Source organism: Ascaphus truei, chromosome 5, assembly GCF_040206685.1.
Source record: "Ascaphus truei isolate aAscTru1 chromosome 5, aAscTru1.hap1, whole genome shotgun sequence".
NCBI lineage: Eukaryota > Metazoa > Chordata > Amphibia > Anura > Ascaphidae > Ascaphus > Ascaphus truei.
The window spans coordinates 285,281,225-285,308,137 of record NC_134487.1 but is presented as its reverse complement, the minus strand read 5'-3'; the positions used below and the strand labels follow the sequence as shown (position 1 = coordinate 285,308,137).

At 45.8% G+C, this 26,913-nt stretch overlaps 1 protein-coding gene across 1 annotated transcript in view; it reads right to left on the bottom strand.

Annotated features, from left to right (window-relative positions):
- The window catches only part of BCL2L13 (BCL2 like 13), a 34,844-nt gene extending 12,781 nt beyond the window's left edge, over positions 1–22,063 (bottom strand). The window contains exons 1-6 of the mRNA XM_075602427.1: positions 21,855–22,063; positions 16,361–16,519; positions 13,491–13,604; positions 11,002–11,158; positions 9,915–9,984; positions 4,544–4,687 (exon numbers count right to left, since the gene is read on the bottom strand). Coding sequence (XP_075458542.1) covers positions 4,544–4,687; positions 9,915–9,984; positions 11,002–11,158; positions 13,491–13,604; positions 16,361–16,481 — 606 coding nt within the window. The 5' untranslated portion in view covers positions 16,482–16,519; positions 21,855–22,063. The remainder of the gene's footprint in view (positions 1–4,543; positions 4,688–9,914; positions 9,985–11,001; positions 11,159–13,490; positions 13,605–16,360; positions 16,520–21,854) is intronic.
- Positions 22,064–26,913: the final 4,850 nt, after the last annotated feature.

Genomic DNA, 26,913 nt, shown 5'->3' with positions numbered 1-26,913 from the left:
CCTCAGTGTGTCGGTTTCTCCATTTATAAGTCTAAAAAGCTACAACACACGGCAATTACCATCTAGCACAATTTAATTGTTGTTATCCCCCTTCTTATTAGGAGGGCAGAACCAGGAACCCATTCAAGGGCATACTTTGTATTCCTGGGTTGGAGGCTCTAACGCCAGGCAGCAAACCAGACACAAGAAGTGGGCTAGTAAGGGTTAAATCCACCCCGCCTTGGCATGTTCTGCAATGTGCCACTCGCATGGCTGTTCCTGCACTCGATGCGCTCGCTGTGCTGCTATTAAAACGAGGTCAGTGCTGTATATTCAGTGTCAGGCTGGATGTTACTGCATGCGTGATCTCAAGTCTAAGGACCACGTGTCTTGGTAGATTCTGCCTGCGTAGTCTTTATAAAAAAAGAGCAGATATTTTGCTGCCAGATGGGCTGGCAACGCTCTGCCCCCTCAACGCTCGGCAGCCCCTGTTGCAGTGGAGGGGTTAAGCCCTTTCAGTGCTAGTCCAGCAGGATCCTCTTGACAAAAAAAAAAGCATTAGTCTCTTGTCTACGTAGACAGAACAGTGTTTGATTCAAATGTCTTGAGGGCTCAGGGACATCCCCCCCTCCCCCAGGTCAGTTTTTCAGGATATCACTGCTTCAGCACAGGTGGCTCAATCTGTGGCTCAGATTGAGCCACCTGTACTGAAGCTGGGATATCATGACCTGTTGGCTGGAGGGGGGGGGGGGGTCTTGAGGACTGCAGTTGAGCACCCCTGCTCTATACAGATCAGAGACAGAACAAGCAGTGGGCAGAGCAGTTTATCCCCCCCTTGGCCCCTTGCAGACGCACTTACCAGAAAGCCCTCCTACCAACCAATCAGATTCACAATATCCTTAGCACAGTTCAAATGGTGAGGTATGCACTTACATTTAAGTGTCTGAGCGCAGGCACTTACATATTTATTTTATTCCTCTGCTTCCATAGTGGTATAGAAGGATTCAGAAGCCTTGTTTTTGTTAAAAGTCCAACTACGTCACTTCCGGTTTTCTCGTGCTTTCCAGATACTGGTCCCCCGACAACCCTACGCGTTTCGAGGGTGTTCCTTCTTCCTCAGGGGTATGTAGGAGAAGGAACACCTTCGAAACGCGTACGGTTGTCGGGGGACCAGTATCAAGAAAGCACGAGATAACCGGAAGTGACGCAGAACGCCGGCTGGAACGGCGATGGAAGTGGCGCGAACCAGAGCAGAAATTAGAGTGCTTGAGCTGGTGTCTCTAACAAATTTACACTGTCAGTGGGAGTGTACCCTGATTTTTTTTATATAAAGTTGGGCTTTTAACGAAAAAAGGCTTCTGAATCCTTCTATACCACTACGGAAGCAGAGGAATAAAATAAACCTTTAAGTGCCTGAGCTCAGACACTTACATGTAACGTGCTTCACTATTGTGCCTTCTTTTTTTCTTTTCTTCCTTTTTCTAGGATGAGGTGTGCTGATTTCTCCCGAAACTACATCATCGTTAAGAACTAGGAACAGTTCTCTTTTCATGCTGCACCGAACGTACATAAGCGGATTAAGTTTAGACAGTGTTAAATGTTGAGCGCTTCCTTCATTTGCTATACAACCAATTAGATTGTAAACTCTTCGGAGCAGGGACTCCTTTTCCTAAATGTTACTATGTCTGAAGCACTTCTCCCCTATGTTATTTGTATTACTTGTTATTTATATGATTGTCACGTGTATTACTGCTGTGAAGTGCTATGTACATTAATGGCGCTATATAAATAAAGACATACATACATACCCCACCCACTCAGCCAAAACAGCTACATAATGGGCAGCGCATCACCAAATCACACACATTCAGGTGCAGTGCAGCCTTCATCCCACGCACCCTACAACTTATACCATTTATACGCAGAACAATTTATTTTACACCCCTCCCATAAGTACATTTAAAGGGGGAAGTTATATAAAAATCGGCCAAGTATTTTAAAATACATTTTAAACATAACATTTTCATGATAAACAAATGGTTTTATGATCTTTAGCAAATGACCGCATCACATTGTAAAACACAAGAACAAAGCAAAGATAAAGTCATTATGGGCCCATCATTCGTCAAACAGATAAACAGAAGTAGTGGACGGCAGCCACAAGGTGTCAGCCGTTTGTTTAGGTTACAGCTGCCTTTGTGTCCCCAGGTGCCCTATGCTTCGACTTACCCTTCCTTATAGAGTGTAAGCTCCTTGGGAGAGGACCCTCCTCACCTAATGTAACATTGCATGGTTTGATATTTTGTTTGCGCCCTCCAACCCTATTGTACAGTGCTACGGAATATGGTGGTGTGTTATAATTAATAATATAAATACTGTAATGACAATAATAATAATCCTGGTTTCAACAATTCATATTCATTCTTCAAGATCGGAGGGAAAAAACGTAAGACCGCTACTTTAAAGGGGGATCTTTCTAAGGAGCCGATTACACAGAGACATTAGTAAAGAAAACATTGTTTTGTTTTGTTTTTTGAACTGCCAAATTGAACCTTTTAATCCAGAACAAAAATGTAACAGCCCGACTGCCAGTGGGGTCTTAAAAGCAGCCGGTCAGGAGCAAGGTCATCCCAACAAGCTCATCCCATACAGGAAAACCCCCAGCCCTGGGACAGACCGGGCATAACGAATGTTAAGGGAGGAGGCGGCCGGGGGTCCCACATGTACAGCTGTGCTAGATAATCTGAGGCAAAATGAAACACACCCCCACCTAATCCATCAGGAAATGACTTCCTCGGATCGCCTGGGCTAAATGGACGGCTTTACCTTCTGTGCAGTAAAAACCGGCTGGAACGCCTCGTACCTCTAATCCCGGGTTATAATCTTTCAGGGAGATGGGGGGGGCATGAAGTAGAGGGGACGACAACACTGGCAGCGTTTACACAGTCTGGGCTCGGAGTGCGTTTTAGGGGAAAAAATACCTCTCTGGGCTTTGTTGATATGTGATGTCCATAAATGTCACTTGCAGTACGACCCAGAACGGCTGGATTAATTTGTGGCGAGCGAGATGAAATAACACAAATAGGGCAAGGTCAGCCATCAATGCCAGAGTGACCTGCTATACATTGGTATACAGCTGGCAGGTTTCCATCATGGGAAGGATCTATAATGGGCACCTTACACTGACACCTTCCATGTGCTGGTTTAACTTTACACTCCGTGCCAGATTTCCCATTAGACCTGTTAGGCCTGGGCCTTAAGGCGGCAACATTTGGGGGCGGCAAAAATGTCCGCCCCCATTTGCATTGTCCGTGCTCTCGGCCTATCGGACCTAATGGGAAGAGACTTACTTACCTGTGCCGGCTGCCTCCGTTCTACCGCCCTGCTTCTCCTTCAAAGATAGTGTGTCAAATGACGCCACTGACGTCACAAACGACGTCACCCGGCGTCTCGTTGCCACGGCAACCGTGACCTTCTGGCATAAAACGCCGTCATGACGTCCGCGGCGTCATTTGACGCTGGATTCTGAAGGAGAACAGGGCGGCAGGCTCAGGCAAGTGCCTAAGGGCGGCAGAAAAAAGACACCCAGAAGGAAAGTAGCTGGAGCACCGCTAATTCAAAGGAACCGGCAGGCAGGCAGGATACAAAAAAAGTTTATTAACTAAAAAAAAGTACATAATGTTGGTCCTAGCAGGTACTGACGCGTTTCGCGTGTAGGGCGCTTTGTCAAAAGCGAAACGCGCCAGAGTACCTGCCAGGACCAACATTATGTACTTTTTTTTAGTTAATAAACATTTTTTGTATCCTGCCTGCCTGCCGGTTCCTTTGAATTAGCGGTGCTCCAGCTACTTTCCTTCTGGATGTCTTTTTTCTACTGCGCATGCACGTGGAGGCACGCTGCATTGAAGATCCTTTTTCAACTATTGTGCTATACCACACGGACGGCGTGGTTCTTACATTTCATTCAAGGGAAACAGCGCATTGATCAGCTGCTCCGGTGTTCCTGGCATCGCACACGTGGTGCTTGAGAGATGCAGTGGGAGCCCTGACTGGAGAGGCTGACGGGGACTAGTCAGTCTACGGAAGGGATTTATCATCAACCAGCGATTCCCTTCACCAGCTGCATCAATCATCTTGAGCTGTGAGTCTCAAAGCTTCCATCTCCTCTTCCCTCCCCCTCAGGACTCATTGGGACAATCGTGAGTACTCTTGGCAATCTTTTAGTGCTATTCATGTTATCCATTTGCCTTGGTTTAATACAACTATCATCAGGGGCTGGGAGAGTGAGTTATATATTACTTATATACTACCTATATGGATCTTACTATACGGTGACTTGTTTCACGGATCTTCAATTTCAAAGAGACACTGAATCATTTCTCTTCATTGAGCACCGATATACTCTCAGTGCCGACATCAGCCCCGAGTATAAATTGCCTAAGGGCGGCAGATCTAGAAATCCGTCACTGTTTACACTGCCATAACCTGTATACAAAAAAAGTGCTACACCCTGCGCATTGGCGTAACCCTGCGCACAGCGCACAGCTGACGCTCCGGGACTCACCCATCCTCCTTGCTGAATGATGTAGTCTGCAGACACCTCCTCTATATATGTAACCCCGAGCTGTGTGAGAGAGTCCAGGCAACGCTCCCCCCGTCTCGTCAGCTCCAGGAGAAGCCGCTGCAGGAGGACCAGAGGCACCACCACCTGAAGTGGGAGAGGAGAAAACCCAACCGTCTTTACAAAATCGCCGCTGCGCTTTCCTTTCTTCGCTCTCAATCAGTTTTCCATTTAAGAGAAATAATGGAATACTTTATGAGCGAGTAATGCATTTTGCATTTGGATACGCAGAATATATTGTACAGAAAGCCCTTGAGAGTAAGGCCGCGATTACACTCGTGCAACACCACATTGCAGAATGCCTATGTGGCTGCCCCTAGTGGACGCATGACGGAGTGCGTTTTGAAAAGACAATTTAAAAAAAACAAAACATTTATTGTATTTTCAAGCGACGGCCGCGTCACTTCAGCGGTTCAGCCAATCACGGCAAACCGGCCACGTAACGCGTCCGCAACGCCACCCCAATCGCTTCCATCTGAATTCACACATCGCTCGGGTATGATGCGCCCGTGCTAGCGGGGACTACAATCTTGGCCTAATACTCTTCCTCCGGTCAGGCAGATCCATTTTGGATAAAACGGAAACAAATTAAATAAAAAGTAAAAAAATCTTATTTTTGGGATGCTTTTAAAAAGGAAGCCAAAGACTTGTGTAGCCTGGGAACAAAATGCAATATGAAGAGGCCAGTCAGAAAGCATTTAATATCAACATAAACCTTTTTTTTTTCCATTATTTTTATTAAAGTTTGATAGAATGGTTTCTATTATACCCGTCACACGCGGCAGAAACCGGGAGAGAATTAAATGGCCGTGTTTAAGTGGGACTAAAAGGCTCTAATCTGGTTCAGGAAATCTTAAAATCCATTTCTAAACCAAAGCAGGAATGCAAAACGACCAGGGAGTGAATACGCCGAATGCCATTAATAAAAAAAAGTTATGCGGGCAGTAGATTTCCCTTAATCGTTCAAGGATTTACGAGAGACATCACCTTTTGGATATATCTTTCCTGGTGATTTTTAACTAGAGGTTTTGCAGCAAACCTGACAGTAGTGAAAGGGTTAACACAAGCTATGTCTGCAGTTATGATCACTTGGTGGAATTCCAACCAGAACAGGAACAGGCTCAGATGCCTTAAGCTGGGGAGGTGCTGATAATATTCACAGGGGCAGTGTGACACCCAGATGTCTACACCTCTGCCCCAGGGCCAGTAAAAATCAGCCAGGCGGGAGAGGAATGTTAACACCCAGAGGGACAGGCAGGATGAGAGCACTGAAGGTTGTTTTCCCACGAGTGGGAAAGACCAGTCACTTAGCCTTCAAACAAGTGTGTGTGGTGTGTGTGGTGTGTGTGGTGTGTGTGTGTGGTGTGTGTGTGTGGTGTGTGTGGGTGGTGTGTGTGGTGTGTGTGGGTGGTGTGTGGGTGGTGTGTGGTGTGTGTGTGGTGTGTGTGTGTGTGTGTGTGTGTGGTGTGTGTGGGTGGTGTGTGTGGGTGGTGTGTGGTGTGTGGGTGGTGTGTGGGTGGTGTGTGGTGTGTGGGTGGTGTGTGTGGGTGGTGTGTGGGTGGTGTGTGTGGGTGGTGTGTGTGGGTGGTGTGTGGGTGGTGTGTGGGTGGTGGGTGGTGTGTGGGTGGTGTGTGGGTGGTGTGTGGTGTGTGGTGTCACTGGTCCTGCCCACCCCTGGAAAACATGGGTAAGTAAAATAAATACAACTTGCATATCCTTTCCTCAAATCCTTCTCACTGCCTCAAAGTGGCAGCGGGTGTTCAGGAAGATGTATAGTGGCACTTGTGCTGGTAGGCTTAGCCATAACATGGAACTTTGAAAAACAAACCCGGCTAAAGTGGGTAAGGTACTTGCCAACATTCAAATGAGGTCGGCATGGCAAGTAAGGCACAAAACACTAAGGGTGCTAAGAATCCACGGCGGTTAAACACCAGCTGTCATTCAAACCTGGCTACCTACAACTGCCGGACTCTCTCCAGTGAAGCAGCATTGCAAGGACTGAAAGCTTGAAAGGGTTAGATAGCATATTGTTGGCCTGAAGAAAAGATGAAGGCCCCATTGAGCTCAAAAAGCAGACACCTATGCTATTACAGAGGTACTGTACAAAAAATAGAAAAATCAATGGAGTAGGCCTCCTCATTAACAAGAGATGGAGAAACAACCGAGGAAATAGCTCATCGGAAAGAGCAGCAGGAATTGTCAGTTGTCAAAGAGATACAGGCTTCACCTAATACAAGTGTATGCCCCAACATCCAAATCACCCGGACCATGAAGTAGAAGACTTCTACCATGAAATCAACCAAACTAACAGCAAAGGAAATGGGTCACCTCAAGCTCATTATGGGAGGAGATCTCAATGCAAAGATTGGTGCCCAGCTGAAAGACTAAGCGTTAGTTGGTCAGTATGGTTACGGTAACAGGAAGGAACGGGGAGACAGATTGGTGGAATCGGCAAAGTGTGAAAAATTCTACATCATGAATTCATTCTTTAAGAAGAGTCCAAATAGAAAATGGACATGGAATGGACCCAACGGAATCAAGAATGAAACGGACTTTATCAATGCACATGATGAAGACTGCACCATCCTTAACCGTTTTGACACAAGGAGTGATAACCGATTGGTTTGCGGCAAATTTCATCTAAATGCAAAGCTGGAACAACAGATCAAACAAAAAAAGATGAAAACAAATGCACGGGGGCACTTAAACAATTCTGAAGAACTTATGAAGATTATAGTTGAAAGCGCAGGAAAAACAGGATAAGACAATGTTTGATGAGAAAGTAATTACTGAGGGGGAAAGGAGAAATGAAGCAAGCCCAAGGCACAGGAACACGAATTGAATATAAAGAGCGGCGATTCGTAAACGTGTAACTGAAGATGTAAGAAAATGTAACTGCGATATGGTGAGGAAGACTAGCGAAGATAGCAAAAGCGTAAAGATAATGAAGCAAAGACGTATGACTGGGAAGAAGCAAATCGTCGCACTCAAATGAGATCGATCAACAATAAAAGACTGTGCAATTCTAAAGAGTTGAGGACTTGTACACTTAATTGTACGAGAACACAGGACATAATCCAGCAGAGGAAGAGCAAGAAGAAACCACCAGTGATGTACATTGCGTCCTTCCAAAAGTGGCAAAGCAATAAAATCCACGAAGAATGGGAAGGCTCCCGGGGAAGAGGAAATTACAACTGAAATCTTGAAAGAAGCTGGGGGAAGTAAAGAAAATCCTTGCACAACTTTTTACATGCTCCTTGAAGAACAGAAAAATCCCGGAGCAATGGAGTAAAGCCATAATTATCCTCATCCACAAGAAAGGAGACAAAGACCTCAAGAACTACAGACCAATCAGTCTACTTCCTCACATACAACATTTTCACAGAGATACTCACTGATCAGCTGCAACAGACCCCGGACTTTGCCCGGCCCAGAGAACAAGCGGGATTTTGCAATGGATGGAACACAATGGAGCACATCCAAGTCGTACAAGAGGTGATTTCCCGAAATAATGAACACGATCTACCACTCAGATTAAGATTTGTTGATTATGGAAAAAAAAAACAAAAAAAAACATTGGCTACGGTCTATATTTCAGAGGCTCTAAATGCATTAAGACGACAAAGTGTTAAAGAAGCATATATTGATATTATAAAGGAACATTTACGAGAAGGCCCCATCAACCATTAGATTACACGAAGATACAAGCAAGATAAGGATCAGCGAGCGAGGGCGACAGGCAGACACCAAAGCTTTTCACAGCAACACTTGAAGAATTGTTCAAGACGTTTAATTGGGAGAAAAAAGGAATCAAAAATCAACTGTGAATATTTGAGTCACCCACAATTTGCAGGTGACAATGTTATTTTTGAGGAAAACAATAACAATAGCGCTCATAACAAACCCAAAATATAATAATAACGACCACTATTGTGACAGTGATATTGTGATTAATACAATCAGTGACAATGCAAAAAAACAGTGATAGTGCACGTGCCTATTTAAAGTGCATATGTAGGGTGAAAAAACCTCAAAATAAACTACAACCCTTGAAAAAAAGACTGTTTCACTTGTCTTCTCGTGGATAATTTTCAAAGCGTCAGGGGAGTTCGTCTCAAAGTCATAGAATAGAAAAACATATCATAGTGCAAAAATGTTTGAACAGTGAAAAAGGTGAAAATTCATCCAAAATGACTACTCACATTTTAAGTAATCAAATTAGACAGTCATCCAACTTAAGGGGTGGATGCGCCGTGTCTAATTTGATTACTTAAAATGTGAGTAGTCATTTTGGATGAATTTTCACCTTTTTCACTGTTCAATCATTTTTGCACTATGATATGTTTTTCTATTCTATGACTTCGAGACGAACTCCCCTGACGCTTTGAAGACAATGTTATTTTTGCCACAAGTGCAGAAGATCTTCAGCAACAAAATAGAAAATTTGATTAAGGCAAGTAAGAAAGTGGGCCTACATATAAACCTCAGCAAGACCAAAGTGATGTTTCACAAAATGTGTCAACTCTGCAAACATCGAAATAAATGGAATAGAATTAGAAGTTGAAGACTAGGTCTACTTTGGCCGGCAAGTAACAATGGATGGGAACCTTTTGAATTAAAAATCAACAGAAGAATGAAGATGGGATGGAGCGTATTTGCAAGGAGCAAGACGATATTTCACGGGAACCGTCCCGGTGCCTCAAAGGGAAAGTCTGAACAGTGCTATTCTGCCGTGCTCATGTCTGGAAGTGAAACTTGGACCCTGAATGCAAAGATAATTCAGAAGCTTCAGACAACTCAAAGTATGGAGAGATGTATGATGGGTATTACCCAAAGAGACAGAAAAGTAAATGAATGGGTTTGAAAACGAAATAAAAAAAGGCTGACATCACCACAAGAGGTGAAATTAAAAATGTCGATGGGGCAGATATCGTTGGACAAAGATGGTACCCGACTGGATTCCAAAGGAAATTAAAAAACCAAGACGACGACCAAATGTAAGAGGGGAGGATGAAATCTGAAAAATGTTGGGAGCGACGTGGAGAAGGGAAGCGAGGCTTGCAACCGTAGTACCTGGGAGACCATGCGGGAGATCTTCATCCAGCAGTGGGGAGGCAAGGGCTGAAGATGACGACACACACAGTTTTCAACATTTCAATATTTCTAAAATTAAAAAACACAGTTGTCGAACACAGTTAGGTCTTGCCAAGATTCATATGGGAGGTCAACATTCTTACTTACCTGGGACAAACAGATAGATGTATTTATTATACATACAGACATCACAGAACGGAACATGCGTGTTTGAAGGTACCTTGTTCCAGTCGCTGGTGGGCAGGGCAATGTCCTCTACTTGCTTCCTGAATTCCTCATATGTCCGGTCCCTGTCAGGATTAACAGTGTTTTATTGAACGGATCTGAGAGCAGGTCTAAAGCATGGGCTTCCTCACTCCCCAGCCGGGACAGTGGAATAATATGCCAGGCAGCCCCCATCCTTTTGACTAGACTGGCAAAAACCCTTAACCCTTTCAGTGCTGGAGGGTCTGCAGTACCACAGTGTCACGGCCCTTCTGGCAAATCGCAATCCTGTGTTCCCACAGTGATGCGAACAGAGGAGCGGCCTCCTGGTCTGTTCAGTTGGCGTCCTGAGCACCAGCCACCCTGGAAAAGGATGAAAAACCCATGATGTACACAGTACATCATGACGGCCTTTAGAGTTCCAGCCCACAGGACGTACAACGTACTTCCATAGGGTACCCAAGGGGTTAAGAAGCCCGATTTACAGATGCAGTCCCTCTTAGGACCATCATGAATGTGTATATTTCTCAAAAAGGTGCAAACCCTGTTAGTTTGCAAAAAACAAACATTGAAGAAACATTTTACCAGTGTAATTATCTTCCTTAAACAAATGCAACCAGACTTAAAGCAAACATTTGGCTGTTTTGGTTTCTTGGTAAATAAAGAATGTACTTCTGATTGGGGCCAATTGAGGGGAGTTCTTTTCAAGTGTTTGTTCAACACCTAGCCCTCTCTGTCCCGGTTAGTCACTAGAGATGAGGATGGGACGCTGTAAATCTGCAAAGTCTTGTTTCACACGAGGGAGCAGAGACTGGCAGGTATAGTGTGTATATAGCGCAGCACACATGGTGCAGGGGCTGGCAGGTATAACTCATATAGAGTAGGGGCTGGCAGGTATAACGCATATAGAGTAGGGGCTGGCAGGTATAATGCATATAGAGTAGGGGCTGGCAGGTATAGTGTATATAGCGCGGACACAAATGGTGCAGAGACTGGCAGGTATAGTGTATATAGTGCAGACACAGGATGTAGGTGCTGGCAGGTATAGTGTATATAGCGCAGACGCACTGACGGGCAGAGATGGTGAACATGCTGAGATTTACCCGCTCAGGAGTCTTTCCAGGGTATCGTCTAGAGGCTCCCTGATCTCCAATGACAGCTTCTCAGAAAGCTGGGTCAGGCATTCTTCGATGGCGCTCTCCGGACTAGCTGGATTGAACACAGGAGAGGTGTGCATGTCAAACCCCGTGGTGGCGAAGGCTGCAGGGAAAGAGGACAAAGTATGAGAGGGCGAGAAGAGAAGCAAAGTGTTCATTCAGGCAGTAAACATTAGGCTGTAAGAAATGTAATTGCACCTGTAAGCAGGGCCACCGACAGGGGGGGGACAGCCAGGACAGGTGTCCCAGGCCAGGTGGCAGGGGGGGCCCGCCCTGCCAGAGCTGCAAGTCGGGCCCGACCACTGGCCCTCTCGCGGCCAGACCCTGGCTCTCACTCAGCTTCAGGTCTCTATCCCTCTGTCCCACGCCGAGCTTCCGATGCTGCTGTGCGCCGGGCCTTTCTGACGTCAGTGCGCCGGAAGCAAGCGTGGCCCAGATTCGGGTGCGCGCCGATGTCGGAAGCTCGGCGCTGAGACAGCTGAAAATAAGTTAACAAAACACACAAAACCCCAGCAAGCTCTATTTGGGAACCCCTGCTGGGGTTTTGTGAACTTATTTTCAGCTGTTGGAGGTGAGTGGCTCCTCCTTCCCAGGCTTTAAGCCCGACCCTCCCCACTTCCCAAGTGGGTAGGTCTTTTCATTCTACTGGATACAGATCCAATGGTGGTCTTTCTCCCTCCTAATAGAGGTAAATGAGAATTTTAATCCTAGTATAGGTATATTAGTATTTTATCTGGTAGTGTTAGGACCTGTGAACGGGCTCTGCCTTGTCGTGGCTCGCAAGCTTACAATGCTTTGGCCAAAGGGTTAAACTAAATGACCCTTTTTCAAGAGAATATATAAGTATTTTACTGTGTGTTTCTGTCATATTGGATGTAGCATTGGGCTTCTCTGTCGTCTGTTGTATAAATATGCCACGCTCAATAGCTCTCCTTTTTGACACATATTTTGTGGGGGCTTAGGGGTTCCCATATAGCGCTTGCTGGGGTTTTGGGTGTTTCATCCACAAGGTACGTCTGTTTTTGTCTATGTATTGGGTGGGGGTCCTTTAAATATGTATTGGGGATGGGGTCTTTTGAATATGCATTGAGGGGTGGGGGTGTATTTTTTATTATGTGTGGGGGGTGAATGTATATTTATTATGTATTGGGATGGGGTTATATGTATTTAGGGGGTAGGGTTTTTTGATATGTATTTTGTGGGGGTGGTGGGGGAAGAGATTGAGTGATAGTGAGGTAATTGATGAAAGGTGAGGGCGAGTGAGAGGAGAGAGGGGGGAAGGAATGAGGAAGAGAGGGAATTAGGCTACGGCCCCAGTCTTGCCTGCAGCCTGCGTGCCTGGCGGCGCGTGCACAGTTCAAAGCCGCGCTGTGCGGTCTGTAGGGGAGCGACAGGATGCACGGGTGGCGGGCCATGACTGCCCTTCCATTGGCTGCGCGCCGACCATGTGATCGTGTCGTGGCACAGTAAGACAAAAGTCTTGTCTTCCCTACCAGCATACGCGTCACAGTGCTTTGCGCGCCCACACACACACACGGCCACTGGGGCCCATACAGGGCTGTGCTGTGGGGCGTGCACGCGCCGCAGTCTACACCGGGGATTCAGCCTAGGAGTGAGATGCAGGGGAGAGAAATACATGCGAGGCGGGAGGGGGGGGAGAGGGAGTGAGAGGAAGAGGGAGTGAGAGGAAGAGGGAGTGAGAGAGGAGAGAAATACATGCGAGGCGGGAGGGGGGGAGAGGGTGTGAAAGAGGAAGAGGGAGTGAGACAGAGGGGAGAGAAATACATGCGAGGCTGGAGGGGGAGGGAGTGAGAGGGGGTGAGAAGAGGGAGTGAGACAGAAAAAGGGAGAAATACATGGGAAGAGGGTGGGAAATAGAGGGGACTCGTGAGGTGTGAAATGGGGGGGGGGCTCGCAATACCGCCGAGGGGGGCGGACGTAACTAGTCCTGGGCCCCGGGAAATCTGTTCTCAGCCCTACATAGGAGTACAACTACATACAGTGCTGTGCACACTGCCAGTGCTATGAAGGAATGATCAAAACTAAGAAACACAGCAAAGAAAGAGGACGTGTGATTTCGGGGAGAACATTCCTGCTCCACAATTAGGACACCTTCGTTAGTTGATATTATAACAACCAATTAATATACTGGTACCGAGTATAAAAATAGGGCACACCTCAGTGAAGTAATGGCAGGGACAGGTTTACTGGTGTCAGTCAATCCCTTATATTTAAAGAGGCAATCCAAGTCACTTGATGACTGAGCCACCTTCGCTGAAGCAGAGATATCCTGAAAACCTGACCTGTTGGTAACTCTTGAGGAATGGGAGTTGGCTACTCCTGGTTTAAAACTAATATTTTTTTTTTTAAGGCCGCATTGGACACTGCCCCAACTGCTCTCTGCGTGACCTTTCACACCTCCTGGGAACACTGACCAGCAGATATCTCCTCCTCCAGCTGCTTCAGCTCCTCCTCTATCTTGGCCTTCACCTTGTCCAGCTTCTCGCTGGCCAGCGTGGGAGGGACCGGAGGATGCATCAAACCTGCAGCTGAGACGTGAAATCTCCATCAATCCCTGCCCTCAACAGCAAAACAATACATTCAGCACCGATATTACTTTTCTTCCCAATATACTTTCCCTTCACACGTTCTATCCTTTAGCCTTGATGCACTCCAAGAGCTGGGTTACCATCAGGCAAATGCTGTCTATTAAAAGATCCTAAACCCCCTTATTTGGGGGGTCAGGATATCCATTTCCCCTTCATTATTCTATAATCATGCTCATTATTGGATTTGTAACTGAATGATTTAAAGGGACAATTACACTTGCGAATAAAAATATTATTTGAATTTTTAATTTTTTTTTTTTAACTAAATCAGCTTTTCTTTTTGCTTTTCTCCATCGTATTCATGTATATCAGCTACTTCTATCTATACGATTTATCACAGATTGCAAACAAAAATGTACATGCCGCATGGAGGACTGGAACACCAAAAGACATTAGGTAAATATTGTAAAAACAAGCCAAAGCTTCTGTTCACCCTGTAAGAGTTAAATTATTAAAATATTAGTAATACTCCCATGAGACTGTTCCTTTACATTATCTGCATGTTTCTGCTGTAAAGTGCTGTGTACATGATCAATTCTAAATACAAAAACAAGGAGGAGAGGACGCCTCTTCCATCCGTACCAGTGGTCACGACATGCCGGAGGAGCTGCGATGCTCTGTTTTATTAGGGCTAAATAGAGCGATTACCTTCTTTATAAAACAAAAATACAATTGGACAAGTATTTAATTTTTTTTATCTTAATACTCCAATGGTAAAGCAAAGCTTTTAGGTGAATTTTTTTATTTTTTTATACAATCTTTCTTGACTGTCTTGTGCATAAAAGTACAGTTGTTTTTTCTTTGTTTAGTAATTATGATATCATCATTAGTCAGAGAAATAAACAGAAGTAGCCGATATACAAGTAATCGGAGGACCTGTTAAAAAAAACAAAAAAACACAGGTCAGGTTTTCAGGATATTCCTGCTTCAGCACAGGTGGGTCAATCAGAGGCTCACGCTAAGACCGAGCCTCTGATTGATTCAGCCACCTGTGCTGATGCTGGGATATCCTCAAAACCTGACCTGTTGGGGAGGCATAAGGACTGGAGTCGAGCACCCTTTGTCTAAGGAGCCAATTACAACGATAAGTTGTTTCAAAATATTTCTCTTAAAGGGATGGTCCCAATAAGCAGGTTAACTAATAATGCACAAAGATTGGGGCCTTACTGGATAAGGGACCCTCGCTCTGCAGGAGAGGGAAGTTTGTAAAGATAAACTGGTTCCGTGACAGACAGACAGACAGACAGAGACAGACACACACACACACAGACAGACACACACACAGACAGACACACACAGACAGACACACACAGACAGACACACAGACAGACACACACAGACAGACAGACAGACAGACAGACAGACAGACAGACAGACACACAGACAGACACACAGACAGACGGATTAAAAAGATTGGGAAACACTGCTGTAACTCCTTAAACCTCACCTCAACCACTGGCTGTACGTGTAAATACAGATACATTTAGCACAAGGAATTGATCACCACTCCTCCTGCAGACACGCTTTCAGATAAACACTGATACACAACGCTTTGATGGCTTATCAGCAGCACTGCAGTATCGATGTTTAAAGGGTGAAGAGAAATTGTATAATTTTGCATCCCAACGTGAGGACAGACGAGGCACAGGACGCAGCTCTGCGCCAGGTTCAGAAGATCACGCATGCAGCTCGTCAGTGAGCAGAGAGAGCATGATTTCAGCCGACAGCCTGTCAGACAGTATCAGAAGCCGTGCGGAAAACATGGGGAGGACAGAAGATGCTGCATGCAGAGACAAAGAGACTGTTTTGTTACTGGCTGCAAGAGATAAAAGCTTCCCCTTTATGTTACCAAGAGGAGCCAGCAACGCACTGTGCAGGCCAGGAGTCATGTTTATTTATGCCAGTAAATAGCAAACTGTGCTCCCTGGTCCACTGGTGCTGCTGAAAGGCTTCAAAACTCACTGCAACCCGCGCTCTCCTGTGGCCTGTGACTATCAGTGAGAAGCCGAGCTTTAAGTCCAAGGCCAGTGTCTTTTAAACGTGTGCGCGATTATAACAGAAGTGGTGTTAAATTCATTGTGATAACCTGTGTGTCTATTTACACCCAGCAGTGAGCAAAGCCAGAGTAAAAAAGTTCCCTTCCTAGATAAAGGTGTGTGACCACTCAGGAATAACCGCACGCACACACGCATGCACACACGCACACACGCGCACACACACGCGCACACGTTCTTCAAACCAGAAGTGTAATAGAGAATTTCATAATGAAGTGTATTACTAGGGGCAAAAAAAGGAAACTAAAGACACATTGTGCAATAAACATACACAAATGACTCCTCTGTGCTGCAGGAAACCACAACATGTCTCTGTGGGTCTCGTCTTTAACTGCAGGCCGTCAGTGAAGAGCCATATTCACTAAGCAGTGCTACGCCATCAGACACCTTCCCAGCCCACTCGCCGGGTTTGAATGGGCTGTATGGCGTCTTCAGGCGATGGAAGGTACCCTATAGAATAACACTGCTTGGCAAACATGGTTCTAAATGTTTCATCCCCAGGTTAAAAAACAAAACAAAAAAACACAGGCACTGTTGAAGCGGTCTCCATCTGAGGTCAGTGGTAACACGTAGATAGACAGTCCCACGTAGAGCTCCACGGCAAAGGCGCCGAGACACGCTGACGCCCCACCCCGTGCTCACCTGCTCCTGATGTGGGGGGCTCCTCCCTCTGCCTCTCCTGCAAGGGGAACCCCAGGTAGCTGAGCACCACGTACTTTGTTTCATAGTGGAAGCCGGCAGGCACCCCAGCCGAAGACGCCATGAGCTTCTTAGGAGGTGTCCGGGGGATAGCGAGAGGTCCTAAGAGTAACAAGGACATTTGTGTGAGATGGTTAATGATGGTCATGTTGCAGGAGGCACAAGTTCGATTCATTGCTTTTTTTTTATTTTTTATGAATTACACACATCCGCGAGTTTTCACCTCCCCTAACCTCTCCGCATGAATCCCCATTTATAAAAACCCTATTACCGTTTATCAATACTTATGATCATAAAAATGCATATAAAAACCTTATGAGAAACTGAAATGAATTCCTAATTTACTACTACGTTTGACATTGCATACTGCATTTACAAGTAGTATTATGGATGTGATGGTAAATTGACATTTTTCAATTACTTTGGCACAACGTTCATCCTCCATACACAAAAATAACAAGTTGTTCGCCCATAGGGAACTCCTCAAGCTAGTGCAAGGTATCCTTAGGAGACGGGGAAGTGGGGTCTAAATTGGGTTGTGCAAAAGAAGGTACTGCTGAAACGAAGCACAATACCTGTAGTTTATGGCACCTCAATAGTGACTAAATGATTTATTCTTTATAAAGCATCAACAGAACACAGCAGAACTTACAGGCACATGAAGTCTCTGTGCCAAACAGCTGACAATCTAACCTTTCAGGCCCGAGTCAGAGTTAATTCTGACATATCAACGAACGAGCCCCAGCAATACTGTGCGTGCAGCTTCATCAGGGTGCCGAGTTCTTGTATGTATGTATTGCACAGTGACTCACTCACACGAATTGTATTTTAACCTGATGTTTCCATTCCTTCCCACATTCAAATTCCATTGAAAAATGACAAGACGTTACAAGACAGGGAGAGATTGAAATGGAAAATTAGGTTTTCTGCTCAACTGTAACACTTCAGCGGAGGTCGTTAGAGAAAGACTTTTAAAAGGGGCACTTTACGCCTAGCAAAACACACCACCATTGAAATAAAATGAAAGCACTCACCTTTAGCAAGTTAACTACAATTGAATAGTTTTAAGATACGGTTTATTCGCTTTGTAAATACTGTATTTGCTATAGAGCAGGGTTTCCTACTTTGGAATTGATCACAATAACGCCACTTTTAAAAGTCCCTGCAAAAAAACAAACAAAAAAAAAAACCCGCTGGATACATTTCACTGCAGACCAGTGAGACATGCGAATGTAATCACCAGTGGTATTTTTTATTTGCTGTACAATGGACAGTGGAATAAGTATACAAAAGGCAGGAAAATGGCAATTTGTGCAACAGTTTCCTTTGTAGGACAGAATGTGTAGCTCGGTGACAAAGTCACACTATCTATGGCTGTGGGCAGAATATTCACACTAGTTAGGAGAGCTCTGGTTGGAGCAGATTGAATTCCCATGCACACTCCCTCCCACTGTGAACGGGAGCACTGCAAGATTTCTGAGTGCCGAGAAGCACAGCCCTGCCTGACGCTCTGAGTTCAAACTCCAGAGAGGACACGACCTTCAGTGAAGTCTGTCATTTAGGCTCAAGTTTAATTGGGGCCTGAAACGTTTATAGTCCGTTCACATGACTGTGCGAGTGGCACCTTATTAGCATAAGAAACCTATGGCCAGAGATAGTGATATGGACAATGTCACCAGTCCTGTACGTACGTCTTTATTTATATAGTGCCATTAATATACATAGCGCTTCACAGCAGTAATTCATGTGACAATCATATAAATAACAAATACAAATAACAGATCATGGGAATAAGCGCTTCAGACATAAAAATTAACACTTAGGAAGAGCAGTCCCTGCTCCGAAGAGCTTACAATCTAATTGGTAGTTAGGAAGAACATACAGATACATAGGAGGACGTTCTGGTAAGTGCGTCTGCAAGGGGCCAAGGTTTATGTATCAGGTGTATAGTATTAGCCACGGCGCTACGCATATGCTTCTATAGAGCAAGTGTGTCTTAGGCACGTTCTATAGTGCCGTGCGCGTGCTACGCCGTGCGCGGATTTTTAGTTGGCTGACGTGAGTCAGCCTTTCTATATAAGGGCCGCGCGCGCACGGCAGAGAGAGGGGAGCCGACAGACAGCGGCGAAGATGAAGAAATTCATCTTTTCGCGCCGCTACCTGCGCTCAAATGTATGTATGTGTGTGTGTGTATGTGTGTATGGATGTGTGTTTGTGGATCAAGGATTGTAAAACAAAAAAAAATAAAAAAAATTCTTTAAAAAAAAAAAATCTATCTAGGACTTACTTTCACTCACACAACTCAAGCACACACATGCACACACACACACTAACCTGCAGCTCCCGGCTCTATGTACATGAAAAGCATGCGGAACGTGCACGCGCGTTCGAATAGGAACGCACGGCCGCATGCTGTATAGAACAGCCCTTAAGGTGGGATGGGGAAAAGCCATGGAGAAATGCTTATGGTGTAGCACCTGAAGGTACAAGCTCCTGTGTTCAACTCCAGCCCCACTCCCTTTGTACCTCAGTTACCTTCCAGTAATCAGATGGGCAAGAACATGATCACATTATAGTGCACTGCCTTACTACAACATGGTAATGTAACAGCGCATATGAACTTGGTGCAAAACAGTGTGTGGGCCTTGGGAAACGCACCCCATGCTCCAGGAACCATAACCTAGGCCAGGGGTGGCCAATTCCAGTCCCCAAGAGCTACCAACAGGTCAGGTTTTCAGGATATCCCTGCTTCAACACATATGGCTCAGTCTTCGACAGCCACCTGTGTTGAAGCAAGAATATCCTGAAAACCTGACCTGATGGTAGCTCTTGGGGACTGGAATTCGCCACCCCTGGGTGAGACTGAGAACATTCTAAGGTTTTTCTTGTTCTGCACTTTTTGGTGACACACTGGGCCAACTTCCAGTTAAAAACATAAATGAAGCATCATTTCCCATTGAGCTCCACCGCTTGTAGCGCCAAAGGCAGGCAAGACAGGCAACACAAGGGGAGTATGGAAACTAAACACAAGTGCACCAATAAAACACTGAATTCACGTGTGGCTCCATTTTTTTTTTTTTTTTTAAATTAACATCGATTTGTTTTTATAAAATGAAAACACCAGAAAAATAATAAACAGTGATTTGGTGTAAAACTCCCATCTATGACATTTTATTGACTGGATGGGAGAGAACAGTTGAATGGGGTTTCTCAGGCAGCGAGTATGCTACAACCACTGACAGGTAATACAAGATTACTGTCAAATACACTGATCACCAGTTGTGATCCTAATAACTGGCATGCCTCAAAGCTTTCTTCTGGCACCAAACCATCAATATATGCTTTGTTACGGTCTAAATATCCGCAATGACTGTAGAAATACACAAGATTGAAAGTACTGCCCTTGCAGGGTGAAAAATCGATACATTGTATCACATTCAATCAATGCTACATTAACCCTGCCATGCGATTCTCTACCATTTATTACCCTGGGTTAAAGAGCAGCAGGCACAGCCACAATCTGCAATGTCGAAAAATGCTGCGCTGCATAACGATAAAAAGTGTGTTAATTTCTCTAGGTTCCTGCACAAACAAGCACTAAACCTTTAACTTTTCCCCCTTGGTTTAACCTCTCATGCTGGAGTTGCAGGATCTAATGACAGTTCTACAGGTGAAAGACATATGCAACCTCCTAACTCGTTGGTAGGAAGCCACAAATCTGGATGCAGCTCCGAGTGTGGCAAACTGTATAAGGATTCACGTGCAAGGAGACAGAGCGGAAAATGAGTTTAGCTTCTGTCTGCAAAAAAGAGCTGGATTCGCTTATAATAACAGGATCTGACTTAACCTTCCATGCTCAGTCACCCCAGGGTGAGGGAGAAGGGTCTGTTCTTGCATCCAGATCAACAGAAGTAATGTAGCGAGCAAATGGTGTTCAAGGGGGATACACTTAATGTAATGCTCACGTTATTAGCAGTAAGTGAAGGAGCAGGTCTGACCTGTTACACATTGTGTCCACTCCCTGATTCAGCCATAAACTTCCCCCTAATTATTAATGGAGCGCCCCAATAATTCCCACACTAGGTCAGTCAAGACTTGAGCAGCACCCTACGGTTCAGCTGCTGGTCTGAAACTCACTTATAGGGCAGCTCTGGCGAAGGTGTCTAGCATCTGTACATGTGCAGGGTGTAACAGGGAAGAGGTTTTCTTAATGACGCAATATGCGCGGTGGAACACTGCATTACGGTAGCATTAAATATATGGGACCTCAATGAAAATGAATATGCTGCGGCGCCAAGTATGCTGAATTTGTAAGGTTTTTTTCCCCCCTCTCTGGGGAATTGGATGTGCAGAGACAGAGAAACGTAATTCAGCACCTTTGCACCAAAAGGGTTTGCAATTCAAAGCAATGCACTTAAAAATACCACACCCTGTTACCAGGGATTACACCCTCCACACCCCCAAACACCTCTCTACCACACTCTAATCCCACTACTTGCCCACGCGCGCACCCACTACTTGCCCACGCGTGTGCCCGCCCACTACTTGCCCACGCGCGCGCACCCACTGCTTGCCCACGCGCGCGCACCCACTGCTTGCCCACGCGCGCGCACCCACTGCTTGCCCACGCGCGCGCCCACTGCTTGCCCACGCGCGCGCGCGCCCACTGCTTGCCCACGCGCGCGCGCGCCCACTGCTTGCCCACGCGCGCGCGCGCGCCCACTGCTTGCCCACGCGCGCGCGCGCCCACTGCTTGCCCACGCGCGCGCGCGCCCACTGCTTGCCCACGCGCGCGCGCGCCCACTGCTTGCCCACGCGCGCGCGCGCACCCACTGCTTGCCCACGCGCGCGCGCACCCACTGCTTGCCCACGCGCGCGCGCACCCACTGCTTGCCCACGCGCGCGCGCACCCACTGCTTGCCCACGCGCGCACACCCACTGCACCCAGTACTTGCCCACGCACCCAGTACATGCCCACATCCACTGCACCCAGTACTTGCCCACGCACCCACTCACTGCACCCAGTACTTGCCCACGCACCCACCCACTGCACCCAGTACTTTCCCACGCACCCACCCACTGCACCCAGTACTTGCCCACGCACCCACCCACTGCACCCAGTACTTGCCCACGCACCCACCCACTGCACCCAGTACTTGCCCACGCACCCACCCACTGCACCCAGTGCTTGCCCACCCACCCACTGCACCCAGTACTTGCCCACGCAAGCACCCACTGCACCCAGTACTTGCCCACACAAGCACCCACTACTTGCCCAGGCAAACACCCACTACTTGCCTACATACTGTACCCAGTACTTGACCTCACTGGAGCATACAATCCCCCCCCCCAAATGTCACTTCCTGCCCCCACACAGGCGGTGTTATATCACTCCTGCCCCAGGGACAAACGACCCCGCTCCCCGTAGCCCGGTCACCTCAGGCCGGAGCGGTGCCTCCTCTCTCTGCTCCCAGTCCTACTGAGGGGCCGCTGCCATGACGGGGGGCGGGTCTCACCACGGCGGCGCCCGGGCTACGTCAGCATGCACGTGCTGCAGCCACGCCCACAAAGAATGCACTCCCTCCTGAGCGAAGTCCTCGCTGGGCAGGTGTAAGCTACGTCACACGCAGGTAGCCTATCAGCCAGCGGGGAGGGGAGGACGGAGTCAAGAAAGTGGGCGGGCCGGACTGTGCAATACAAAACAATAGAAAAGGGCGTGGTTAATTTTCAAAACGAGGCGTGACAGCAGAGAGGCGGTGACCCGCATAGGTAGAGGGCAGGGCTTCGTGACGCGCCCAGATCAGCTGTAGGGACAGTTAAAGGGACACGCCGACCTCTGGCTCTGACCTTGTCATACAGGTCTCACAGAGTCATTTAATTACAAAACATAGGTCATTATTGGTTTTAATTAGGTAAACAATGTAGGTAATACATGTTTTAATGAGTTAAAAGATAAGTAGGTAATTATTTATTTTCTGAAGTTGCTTTTTATATCTTACTATAATATAAATACAAGCAGCCCTTTAGAGGGGGGACTGCAACTTATGATTTCAAATCACATTTTACATATGAGATTTCCTATTAAATGTCTCTAAATTGAACTGTTTAACTCGCCAGTAGTAAACGTTTTTTGTGTGTACATCCTCCCAAAAAGATTTTGGGAACAAGCCATAAATTAAAGCTTTTTATTTCTCCTTACCAATTACATAAGGAAATGTTTCGCCCCTCTGACTCTGACACCTTTTATTTATATCACACATTTTTGGAGCAAACCTACTACCTTCATCAGGTCTGAGATATTTCCTCATCATCTGATCTAGGGAGAAGGTTTGTTCCCCACAACTTGTATTTGCCACAAGCAACAGATGTGCTTATCCTATTCCGATCCAGCATCTAGAATAAAATATAAGGCTACACATTACCTTGCTCTTTAACAATTACACATTTCTGATTGGATCAAAAAAACACAATGCTGCAAATGATCACGGCTGATCAGCACTATCCAAGCTTAAAGGCCAGTTATACCTTCAAATTAATTCCGGGTCACCTGTATGGTAATAGTCCATACTGCTTTTTCTTAAAAGGTTACTTTGCTGTATCATAAAAGTAATACAAATCCAGGACTGGATCACTAATAAACATTGACCTGGAGTTGTATGGACGCCATGCTCTCTAAACCGCACCAGGGAAGACCTTTCTGGGACTGGTTACTACTATGGTAAAAGGTCCGTGCAGGCATCATATGGGATCAGATGTGATACTCTGATGGTCCTGATTACTTTCATTGTTAATACTAACTATATACACATAGGAGGTAAGGTCTAGATAAAAATCCTTCCACCTCAAGAAGCCCTCAAAAATTGCACTCATGTGTAGTACTCAAATGGAGGATAACATTGATCCAGGATACATATTATCCTATACTGCCAGTCATAGTGAGTGACTTCTCCCTATCTATTGTTAATAATAATAATGATTAGGAGCTGGAAAAGTATATTGATCATCGTGTCCGCCGGAAAAGTATTCTCGTCTCGCAGATAAAATGCATCAGGAGTGGCTAACTCCAGTCCTCAAGGGCCACCAACAGGTCAGGTTTTAAGGATATCCCTGCTTCAGCACAGATGGTGCAGTCTCCGACTGAACCACTGATTGAGCCACCTGTGCTGAAGCAGGGATATCCTTAAAACCTGTTGTTGGCCCTTGAGGACCGGAGTTGGCCACCCCTGCAACAAATGATACTTGGGGGACCAGGAGTCCTTAGAGTTACAAGACCACAGATCAGTTCAGGGGGATCCCCTAATTCAGGTAATCAGAGGGCGGGAGAGAGTGGGACAGGTTGCTGCTTTTATGGTGCATTAGGAAATAGGAAAAAAAGATAACAGCTGTAATGTATTATAGTGTCAAGTGGGATTCGCTGAGCAGTTATTGTGAGGTTTTCTGAATTTCCACCAACCCCAAACAGGCAGGAAAGAATGATCAGTGTGAAGAGTGTGAGAAATATTCCCATACAGCTCCCGGGGGGGGGGGGGGTGGAATATCTTTATATAGCACCATCCAGGTACATACTGTAGCGCTCTACAAATTCAATACACATAATATTATAACACTGGGAATAAGCACTTCAGACAAAACATTAGGAAAAGGAGTTCCTGCCCCAAAGAGCTTACAATCTAAGTGGGGAGACCTTACAGAGACAGTAGTGGAGTGTTCTGGTAAGTGTGTTTGTAATGGGCCAAGGTCAGTGCACATCAGTGCCGTATAAAAGGGGTGGGCTGGCTGGGCACGTGCCAGGGGCGTCACCGAAAAGGAGAGCCGCACGCTGCAACCCCGGCGCCATTTTTAAATGTCTGAGTCTTGCGCAGCCTCGTCAATGTCGAAGGACATTTAAAGATGGCGCATCAGAGTGGTGTTTGCATAGGACTCAGAGCGGCAGCAGTAGCAAGGGACTTGACAAGGGCGCTCGGCCACGCGAGACATTGACGGAGTGGCGTGGCAGAGCGCCTTCGTCAATGTCCCATGCTGCCACCGCCGCTCCGCATCTCGCACCTGCCGCTCTGACGTGTCATCTTTAAATGTCCCTCAACATTGACGAGGCTGCGCAGGACTCAGACATTTAAAGATGGGGTCGTAGTGCGCGCACTTAACTTTTTACCGGCTCTTCTTTCAGCGTCCCGACGTCACGCGGCGATGCGTTTCCATGACAACGGGATGGCATGAGGTGTCACGGCAACAGATCGCCACATGACGCCCCGACGCTGCAGGAAGAAGGGTGACCTGCCCGGGGCGCACTGCTCTCTTGGTACAGCACTGGTGCATATGAGATATATGGTATCAGTCAGGGGAGCTACCCATATGCTTCGTTAAAGAGGTGTATTTTAAGGTCCTATAGGTGGAGAGAGAGGGTGCCAGATGGATATTGAGGGGAAGGGCATTCCAGGGGTGTGGGGCAGTGAATGAGAAAAGTTTTAGGCGGGAGAGGGCTTTAGATAAAAAAGTGGTAGACATATGTGTATATATTGTGGTCAATAATAACATGTGGAATTTGTTCAGTGAAAATGATTGCAAATAGCATAGTACTGTAACTGATTTTGCAGGTTTATAACCGTACACTTGAATTGGATCACAATGAAAATGTGTAGTTTATTAATTCTCTCAAAACACAATATATATTGGCTGTGCAACAAGGTAACGTTTTCTAAACCACATTTAAGTGGCATTTCACAACCAAGCAAAGATTTAATAACATGCACAATGCAAATATTGGTACTTAATTTCATACTGGGTAAAGGAGCAGTCCCTCCTGGAACAATGTGTATTAATGGCAGACATGTTTAAGGGATCACCTTTGGGGGATTGATGATTTTTTTTTTTTTATTACCCAAATCTGACACTTATGGGGGAGAGTTGTCAACCAAGTGTTTTCTTTACCATTAATCCACCCTGTCCTTATAAGAGAGCCAATAAAGATAAGAGGATGAGATGAGGGGCTTTGCCTATGCAAACTCTTGTTGAACACAGTGAGCAAACCTCCTCCCAAGTCTCAGCTCCTCATGTTTACAAACCAACTTTAACAGATGATTTCAATTTACTTATTGGTAACAGATTTGGGTAAACAAAAAAATAACAATCACCAAGATGTGACCACTTGGTCTAGAATGAAAGGACCTACTCACTTGGAAAGTGGGGAGGGGCGTGCTTAAAACCTGGGAAGGAGGAGCCACTAACCTCCAACAGGTGGTCTTTCTTCCTCCTAATAGAGGTAAATGAGAATTTTAATCCTAATAGAGATATATTAGTATTTTATCTGGTAGGGTTAGGCCTTTGCGAACAGGTGTCTGCCTTGACGTGGCTCACAAGCTTAAAACGCTTTGGCCAAAGGGTTAAATTAAATACCCCTTTTTCAAGAGAATATATAAGTATTTTACTGTGTATTTCTGTCATATTGGATGTAGCATTGGGCTTCTCTGTAGTTTGTTGTATACATATGCCACGCTCAATAGCTCTCCTTTTTGATACTTATATACATATATATTTTGTGGGGGCTCAGGGGTTCCCAAAAAGAGCTTGCTGGGGTTTTGTGTGTTTTGTTTACTTATTTTCAGCTGTCTCAGCTGTTGGAGGTTAGTGGCTCCTCCTTCCCAGGTTTTAAGCCCCCCCCCCCCCTTCCATTCTACTGGATACAGATCCAATGGTGGTCTTTCTCCCTCCTAATAGAGGTACATGAGAATTTTAATCCTAATAGAGATATATTAGTATTTTATCTGGTATTGTTAGGACTTGCGACCAGGTGTCTGCCTTGTCGTGGCTCGCAAGTTTACAACGCTTTGGCCAAAGGGTTAAACTAAATGACCCTTTTTCAAGAAAATATATAAGTATTTTACTGTGTATTTTTGTCATATTGGATGTAACATTGGGCTTCTCTGTCGTTTGTTGTAGAATCTAACATTGGTCACACCAATCCCAAGCTGGCAGAAGATATAAAGATTCGTTGTCAAAATTATTTGATGGAACTTTTAAAAGAAATGAGGCAGAGATTGCCAACAAACGTCGAGAGGCTTGAATCGTTATCTGATCTTAGCTCGTCAGTAGTTTAAGGCAAACAGAAACCTCATCTAGCAACATTATCGTTTTTACCTTTATTTCAGGGAAATCTTGGGCATTTGGAACAACAGTGGAATCGGCTGAGCTTAATTTCTTGGCCAAATACTGATGAGACTGATGTTGAACGGTTTTGGGTGGACATGGCTAACCATACAGATGCATCATGCGAACACGACTTCCATGATCTAGGGAATTTTGCTGTGTCTCTTTTGGCCTTACCATTCAGCAATGTTGAGAGAGCATTTTCGCAAAAGAATCTCATTAAAACGAAACTCAGGAACAAGATGCAACAAAGTCTGCTTGAAAATCTCCTGCACATTCGTGGATATATGGCTCATAGTAACATTTGCTGCAACAATTTTCAGCCAACCACCTCATAGGTGTCTCTGTTTACA